The sequence below is a fragment of the Trachymyrmex cornetzi genome, unplaced genomic scaffold (genome assembly GCF_001594075.2).
Source record: "Trachymyrmex cornetzi isolate Tcor2-1 unplaced genomic scaffold, Tcor1.1 scaffold1063, whole genome shotgun sequence".
Taxonomy (NCBI): Eukaryota; Metazoa; Arthropoda; class Insecta; order Hymenoptera; family Formicidae; genus Trachymyrmex; species Trachymyrmex cornetzi.
The window spans coordinates 142523-152017 of record NW_017295613.1 but is presented as its reverse complement, the minus strand read 5'-3'; the positions used below and the strand labels follow the sequence as shown (position 1 = coordinate 152017).

The window sequence follows — 9495 nt, the reverse complement described above, 5'->3', positions numbered from 1 at the left end:
AGAAACATAGCCGTAACCAATGTAGCAGCATTAAACACTAATTTTGAGATTTTTGAGCGTTTTTCGAGTTATTCGAAGCTGATACGGGTGTTTGCAGTGTGCCTGCGTTTTGTTAACATGACAAGAAAAAAAGGGGTAGACTCTGCCAAGGATTCTCAACATGGTAGCAACAATGGAGAATTTCTTCCCCTTTCCGTTTCTGAACTAGAAACAGCAAAACTAGCGTTGGTAAAAATCGTGCAACGGGAATGGTTTCAGGATGATATTCATAATATTTCAAAATTCGGGGCTGTGAACAGGAGGAGTCCAATTCTTAAACTAAATCCATTTTTAGATGCGAACGGAATTCTGAGAGTAGGCGGTCGTTTAAGGCATGCAAATTTGTCGTATAATGCAAAACATCCAATTTTAATTCCAGCGCAACATAGACTCACTCGGTTGATTATAATTCATGAACATTGTCGTCTTTTTCACGCAGGAGCACAATTAACTTTAGCATCAATTCGACAAGAATTTTGGCCGTGTTCAGCTCGAAATCTCGTACGTCACGTCATAAACACTTGTGTAATATGTTTTCGCAATTCACCAAAATTGTCCACTACTTTAATGGGTGATTTGCCTGAAGCTCGCGTCAAAGGAGGCACACGACCATTCGAGGCATGTGGTATCGATTACGCTGGTTCTGTTTATTACAAAGAAGGTCAACGAAAGAATTCACGATCAATCAAATGTTTCATAGCGATTTTTGTTTGTTTTACGACGAAGGCTGTTCATTTGGAATTGTCGAGTGATCTCACTTCTGACGCTTTCTTAAATATACTTAAGCGATTTATCGCAAGAAGAGGACGTCCTAATCATATATATTCCGATAACGGTTTAAACTTTGTTGGTGCCGAGCGCGAACTCAGGGAATTGTTTAATCATAAAGAAGCTAAGCAACAAATTATTGACAACATGGCAAATGAACATATACAATGGCATTTTATTTCACCAAGGGCACCACACATGGGGGGTCTTTGGGAAGCCGCCGTGAAGGCCGTTAAATTTCATCTTATACGCATTGCTGGAGAGGCTTCTTTAAGACATGAAGAACTCAATACATTATTAGTACAAATAGAAGCAATCCTCAATTCGCGACCGTTGACACCGCTATCAGCAGATCCTAACGATTTTTCGGTTCTTACTGCCGGTCATTTTTTAATAGGATGTCCTCTCATTGCGTACCCAGAACCGACTATCACTGATCTAAATATCAATAGACTTGACCGGTGGCAACGCGTCGAACAATTGCGACAACAATTTTGGCTACGCTGGACGAAGGAATATTTACATGTCTGTCAGCAGCGCAGTAAATGGAATACCATTACAAATCCCATCCAAATAGGACAACTTGTTATTTTAAAGGAAGACAACTTGCCTCCTTTAAGTTGGAAATTAGGGCGAATAAAAGAGGTGTATCCAGGTCAAGATGGAATTATAAGAACCGCATTAATCCATACGGCAAGGAGTGATTATAAACGTCCAATTACCAAACTTTGTGTACTTCCCATAAATTAAGTAACATAGTTATACTCTCACCTACGATCATTTATTGTTTAGTTGCGTCGATTATTAATCACAATTACTAATTCATTGTACAACGGGCGTCATGATTAGTTTAAGTTGACGTCGTTTTTTTGTTCTGTTTGTAATCTAAGAGATTCCAAGGGGGGAGTATGTTTGCGCTAACGCATATTTTAATTCCGGCGCCATTTTCACACACGATCATTCATTTTTTGTTTGGTATCGCGGAGGGGGAAAAGGGAAGTTCAGTTCCCGAACAGACATCACATGGAAAGGACGACAGTTAATGTGGTCACAAATAAAGTAATTGGATCTAAATCAAGTAAACCTTGTGTTATTATTTCGATATAAAGAGTGTCCGCATACACAAGTGAGACGTCTCACAACAACGAGAAATTGCTCGTTGTTCAAGCAACATAAATTTTTAAATAAAATTGTTTATTTAACTTTTATATTTACCCTAATCCTACAGTATCCAATTAATATCTCAAGAGTTTGTCGCGTCGCATACATTTCTGTCACATTGTATACTTCGATTCTATATGATTATAACCGATAGTTATACGTATCAATAGATGGTAGATCGCGCTCTGAAAATTGTTGCGTGTTCTGCAAACCATCGAAAAAAAAGTGTTGCAACCTCAGTGTCCGCGACTGTATACCATCACAAATTATTGTTTCATACATATTTCATAGTTTTTTTTTACGTGACAAGCACTGGTTCACCAAAGCACGTAGTCGTTCGAGTAATCACCATATCTGTCGATTACTAGGACTAGATGAGACGAAAAAAATTTTTGTAAATCGAACAATAATATATCCAAAATCCAAATTAAAAAATTAGATCCGTAATTGTTAGTATCTAGACATTCTATGGACTAGTAATCGTCATAGGCATAGTTAATAAATAGGTATACAAATAAAGGATGTAAATCACTGGATCATTTCTATGTCGATAACTGGTACATCTAGAACAGAGATCGACACTACTCGAATGAAAATTAATTTTACAATTCTTTTCTGTTGAAATAGCTATTAATATTTATTGAAAATTTGTAATAATGATAGTTCTGAAAAAAAAATATATAAAAAATTATAAAAATATATATATTATATTAGAATGCTAATAGTAACTATTGAACGGCAATAGTTATAAGCATTCGGCACTACTGCATTGAGTACTGTAACATTAGTAATGAATAGTTCTCACTACACAATTATAAACTATGATTGACCAGTATAAACTTTTAGGATGTAATAGTAAGAACTACTATATATAGTAAAAATTATTGAAATAACTACTAATGTGTGGACATTTAATAGTTTACACTACTCTCATACTAATCATTGAATAATTCAAACTAATAGTGTGCAAAAATGTAAGAAATTAAACTAATAGTGCACATTCTGTACAGTATATACAATTGAATATTTCTTACAGCATTCAATAATGTATATTATTGAAGCGAAATTTCAGTGAAATTCAACGAAATTTTTTTCCGGCATTATTAAACTATATTAGCGAATTTACTATTGTGTGTGTGTACTAGTGTGTGTATTCATAATAAAACTAGTGACACTAGTTTTTTTCCTCAAGAAAGTTAGCTATAGACCTTAATATGATCTGGATAAAATTTCATCAAAATCGATTAATATCTTCAGGTTGTCCCTCGACTTTGAAATTAGTAAGTTTACGCATTTCTTGAATACATGTGTCAAAACTCGAAAAAATATTTGAATTTCATTACAATTTCAATTTAAATCAGACCTGATAAAGCCTAGTCAAACCAGAGTAAAACTGTACATAAAATAATATATTTCAGATTTAAATAAACCCAACATTGGCAACAGGAAAATTTGATAACAAAGTACAATTACATTTATTAATATTTATTTATTAACATTTGTTTGTATGTACATTTGAAATACATGCATAATAACAAATAATATAAAATAAAATACATAATAACACAAACACAATAATTTAATTCTTGCATTATGTACAACATAATGCTGCATTATGTAGTATATAATGCAAGAATTAAATCATTGTATTTGTTATTATGTATTTTATTTTATATTATTTGTTATTATGTATTTATTTTAAATGTACATACAAACAAATGTTAATAAATAAACATTAATACACTACGCACAGAAATTAAAGCATCACCTCTCACACCTTCGAAAAATGGATAAACTTCAAAGGAGTGTAACTTCTACGAAAATGGTCAAAATGAGATTTTAAAAAAGCATTTTGTAGCTTGACATCTCTACTTTCCAAAGCTGTATAATGAAATAATGATTCGGCTGATTTTTACGGAACATACATGATTATAAAGGAAGATCCGTAAAATCTCAAAATTTTTGCACAGTTTCATGCCGTGAATGAGAAATCGGGCACAAATACAATTCACAGCTTTCGAAAGCGTGATACTTTACCTTTAATTTACTATTTTTTTACTTCTATACGATTTCTTTTTACCGAGTTATTCAACATTGAAGTAAAAATGATCCCTTTGATTTTGACTGCTCATAAAACGAACGGAGTGACGTACAGCACTTAAAAAAAAAACAAAAAAAGTTCAAAGTTTTCTCTTTAAGATGCTTTTATCAATTTTTAAACACAGATAAACTTTTTATGTAAAAGCTTAAGTGAAAAGTAGAGTTGAAAACTGGGATAATTATATGTTTCTATTCAACTCGATTTATTCTGATCAAAAAGAGAGAGAAGCTCTATAATATTAACGTAATTTTATACTTTAGGGTCTACTGATTTCAACGAGACTCATATAAAACAGTTACGATATTTTTAAACTAATGTCCTTCATGTTACGATTTTGGGCAAGACGATATTTGCTGATTTGAATTTAATCTTGTATCGCAGTATGCGATCACACCGCTGGCATTAGCGTTATCCGAAGCGTACCACGTGAAGGTTGCACAGTCGGCTACGCTTCTTGTGTTTGTGTGCGTGTGTGCACGCGCGTGTGTTTGTAAATGAAAAAATTAAATTCTTATGAGATATTGCTGCTTCTATTATAAATTACGTCTCTTAAACATTGTTGCATATTTATGCACCGCCGGATCGCTGCTTGCGAAAATTGATGCCAAACTTGACGGAGTGCTTCTATTAATTGTTCTAATGTTTGTATTCATAGATAATATCGTCGCAATCGACGCTCAAGCATATCCCAGACATGCTCAATCGGGTTGAGGTCCGGGCTCATCGGCGGGTGGTTCAAAACGTTAACACGATTTTCTCTAAGAAATGTTTGTATAATAAATGTAGTATGGCAACGGGCATTATCATGCATAAGTATGAATCTGTGCCCCATCCGATCACGCATTGGAAGATCATATGGAAAGACGCATCAAAGAAATACGCAATATTTCGTTGATATATCGTATAGACGTTAATCCAGGAGGTGGTATAACAAGAGGAGTGCGCGTAAATCGAAATATACCTGCTCATACCGTAACGGAACCACTAAAGAAACTTCTAATTGGCATACGGCAATTCTCTTCGTTTCGCTCTCCACGATGACATCATACTTGTATTCGTCTATCATTCTAGTACAAAGAAAATCGTGACTCATCCGTGAACAATACATTGTTCCAATTTTTTTGGTACCAATTAACATGTAAACGTGCGTATATTAAACATACATGTCTGTGACGACGACTTAACATAGATACACGCACCGGCTGACGCGACGTGAGCGAAAATTAGTTTCTCTTAAACGATTTCTAACTGTTGTTGCAGATATAGGATGTCGAGGATACTGTCTTCGATTAACAAATCATCTAGCAATATCTGCTGCAGTGGTCGTACGGTCTTGAAGAACGTATCTACACTGAGAAAGATATAGTCAATTTTAATAAATATTTAGTTCAATACTGCCAACTAAATATTTACTTACAGTAAATAAATATTTGTTTAGTAAAAAAATAATTGTTAAATGAAATTAACATTTCTTATATCAAATAAATATATCTTTATATCTAATAAATATTTAGTTGGCATGTATTCAACTAAATGTTTATTAAAATTGACTATATTTTTTTTAGTGTAACGATATTTCTATCGTCTCTTTCAGTAGTCGCACGACGGCATCCCTGATCTTGGCGCCTATGAAATTCACCAGTATCTTGAAATCGAGAATAAATTCGACTAACAACAAATTAATTAACTCCTAATAATATGCGACATATCATTGACTGTGATCTTCTTACAGTGCCAGTGTGACGATGCGTATCGCATCATATTCAGTAAGATATTTTCGCGGCATTATACACAAGAATTCACGAAGATTATCCTAGAAATAATGTGATTAAAATAACAAAGAGATGGGCAAAGATTTAACAAATCTAACAGGTATTCAAAATGTTTTTACGTACGTTAAATGCATAAAATGTTCGTAATGTAAAGTAGTGTTTCAATAAGTACCTACGTATGAAACAATTGTAGTCCCAATTTGCTTCTCTTCGGCAGACAAATCAAAAGTGTTTACTGCTTAGAGCGCGGAATACATTAGAAGTACTCCGTAGCGCGTAGTGAATATTGGAAAAGACCGCCTGGCAAGCGTGCCAACTTACTTACTCACTCTGCGATGTGATCGCATGCTGCGATATAATTCAAATCAGCAAATGTCGTCTTGCCCAAAATCGTAACTTTGAACATGAAGAACATTAGTAAAATTACGTTAATATCATAGAATTTCTCTCCCTCTTTGATCAGAATAGATCGAGTTGAATAGAAATAGATAATTGTCTCAGTTTTCAATTTTACTTTTCACTTAAGTTTTTATATAAAAAGCTTATCTGTGTCTCAAAATTGATAAAAGCATCTTAAAGAGAAAACTTTGAACTTTTTTTTGTTTTTTTTTTAAATGTTATACGTCACTCCGTTCGTCTTTTATGAGCAGTCAAAGTCAAAGGGACAATTTTTACTTCAATGTGGAATAACTCGGTAAAAAGAAATCGTACAGAGGTAAAAAAAAAGTAAATTAAAGATAAAGGATCACGTTTCGAAAGCTGAATTGTATTTGTGCCAGACTTTTCATTCACGGCATGAAATTGTGCAAAGTTTACATTGAGATTTTATGGATATTCTTTTATAATCATGTAGTTCCGAAGTAAAAATTAGCCGAATTATTATTTCATTATACAGATTTGGAAAGTAGAGATTTTAAGCTACAAAATGTTTTTTTTAAATAAATAATATTCGTAAAGGACTCTTAATAATAATAAAAACTAAATATGAAAACAAGGCATGTAAGAGTCAATACCAACGCACAATATTAAAAAATAATCAGAATTCTATTACATTACATACATTCCATTGCAAAATATTACATGTTTCGGTCTTTATATTAGACCCTCTTCAGATATATGTTAAATATAAAATTGTTACACTACTTCGAAAACGCTGAATAAAATACAATTGTAAACCACGTCAACGAATGAACATAAACCAAAGGTATCGAAATTGCTTGACAAAAGGTTGGATGGCCGATTGAACAGAATTTCTTGATGTTCTAACAAAATTCTACAATTAATTAATTCAATAATCACTCAAGCAAACACGATAGAACACTCACCATTATACGTCAACAATTTATAAATTCGAAGATGAAATATTCATAAGCTTCTTGTCAGTCAGTGTCATAGTAAATAATAATTAATATTAGTCATAATGTAAAATCACAGAGTCCAATTCCATTAAATTATATTTTTCAATAATAGACAATCAAAGTATAAAAATTGTAGAGAGTCCAGAGATAAAATTACATATGTATAACTGTTTCAACTGACAAACACTGACTAACAGAAAATTACTTAAATTAGTATGATCTTGGCTATACAAAGTTAAATTTGTTTACAATAGGAATGTATGCCTTATGTAAGCCCTCAGTGTCGGTTTGAAGATTGATGCTATTCTTTTGTTCTTTTATATGAAGCATCTCAGAAATTAATCGCTTATGGTAACAAGGTTTCTCGTCAAGAACTTCTATTTCATCCCAATTGAAATCATGATTACTCTCTAATCTGTGTTCTGTTATAACTGAACGAGACGAAGTGTTCCAACGTATATGATTTCGGTGTTCAGCAATACGTGTTCTTAACTGTCTACTCGTCTGCCCTACATATGATGCATCACAATCATTACAATTAATCTTATACACAACATTATTTTTAGACAGACGAAGACGAGGATCCTTGTGTACTTTGATATATTTCTGTAATTTATTCATACTGTAAAACGAGACTTTGATATCTTTCCTGTTAAATTGATTAAATTTTTCTGTTACTAACGGAATGACTGGCACTGTAAACCATGAAACATCGGTTACTTGGTCACCACTATTATGATCTTGATCATTACGCGCTGCATCTCTAACTCTGATGTTCTTTAGTCTTTTATTAATTACATCAAATATAAGTTTAAGCGGATAATCATTATCTCGTAAAATATTAATTATAAGAGTCAAATTTTTATTATGAAATTCCGAATCAGACAATAAGATAGCCCTGTCAACCAAACTGATGATAACCCCCTTTTTTTGAGATAACGAGTGGTTGGAATAAAAATTTAAAAACCTCCCCGAGTAACTAGGTTTATGATACCAATCGAAAGAAAAAAATTATTTTTAACCGTCATTTTTTAATGTCAAGAAAATTTAAAGAATCTTCAGGGTGAGTTTTAAACGTGGGTGGAACGATCCAAAACAATCCAAAAAATTGTCAACTTCAGATGAAAGAACCGTAGCGCATAGGTCATCCACATATCGGTAATAAAAAAGAGTGTTATTCTTAAACATATTTAGTGCCATCTTCTCTAATCTTTGCATCACCAAATCAGCAACTATCGGTGACAAAGGAGAGCCCATGGGCGTGCCAAAATTTTGTTTGTATATGATGTTATCAAATATAAAATATGTAGAATCTAAAATCAAACGAATCGCCAACAAAAACTCTCCTTTTGGTAATGTACATTTTTTTGATACAAATTCCCATTTATCGTTAATACAATCTAAAGCTATATCTATCGGAATATTTGTGAACAGAGAAATTACATCCAAAGAAATCAATTTATAATTCTTCTCTATCCGTGTTCTTCTAAGAGCTTCCACGAGTTGGAAACTGTTCACAATGTAGCTATCTGCTTTGGGAACTGTTTCAAACAATATACTATGCAAATAGGAAACCAAAGAATAAAGCGGGCTGCCTATGGATGACACAATGATTCTAAACTGAAAGTTTGGCTTATGGACTTTTGGCAGTGCATAAGCTCTCGCGAGTGACCCATCATTGCAAGATAACATTCTATATTGAGAATCAGTTATGTATTTACATCTTTTCCATCTCGATAGCAGACCCTTGAGAGACACAGTAATTTTCCTAGTTGGATCTTTTTTGATGATTTCATATATATTATTATCCTGAAGCATATCATTAACTTTCTTCATATATAAATCTCTGTCCAGAGCTACCGTGACATTGCCATTATCAGCACGTGTAAAAATTATGTTAGGATGAGATTTCATGAAATCTTTTGTTATTTTTTCCAACTTTAATAATAAGAAAATCCACTAGCGAGATAAAAAAGATGCTTTCTATAAAAGTCATTACTTCTATGTGTATCAGTAAGTTCAATTTCTATGATTTTACGAACAAAAAACTTCCTATAGTTTAAAGTCTATTGGTCAAAGCATGATGATGAATACTTATTTTAAACAACATTTTAAACAACATTTTAAACAACATTATTTTCAACGCGGTACCTTATGATGAATTGAGTTTACATATTGAGAGAATATATATCACAGCGGAAGAATTCAGAGATGCAGTTCCTCTAAACATTCTAAATGATAAGTGGTTCATCAATTTGAGTGACAGCCATATTCCTGATGAGGTGAAATGCTTATT

General features: G+C 32.8%; 2 protein-coding genes across 2 annotated transcripts in view; one reads left to right on the top strand and one right to left on the bottom strand.

Moving 5' to 3' along the window:
* Nucleotides 1–117: 117 nt before the first annotated feature.
* LOC108760104 (uncharacterized) lies at nucleotides 118–1557 on the top strand. The gene has a single exon (XM_018505902.1). It carries the CDS (start codon nucleotides 118–120, stop codon nucleotides 1555–1557), a length of 1440 nt encoding a protein of 479 aa, XP_018361404.1.
* A 3745-nt stretch (nucleotides 1558–5302) lies between these two features.
* The window catches only part of LOC108760094 (fatty acid synthase-like), a 43876-nt gene continuing 39683 nt past the window's right edge, over nucleotides 5303–9495 (bottom strand). The window contains 1 exon segment of the mRNA XM_018505893.1: nucleotides 5303–5420. Coding sequence (XP_018361395.1) covers nucleotides 5303–5420 — 118 coding nt within the window.

Coding starts and splice junctions, on each gene's coding strand:
- LOC108760104 (XM_018505902.1), top strand. CDS start 118: ATGACAAGAAAAAAAGGGGTAGACTCTGCCAAGGATTCTCAACATGGT.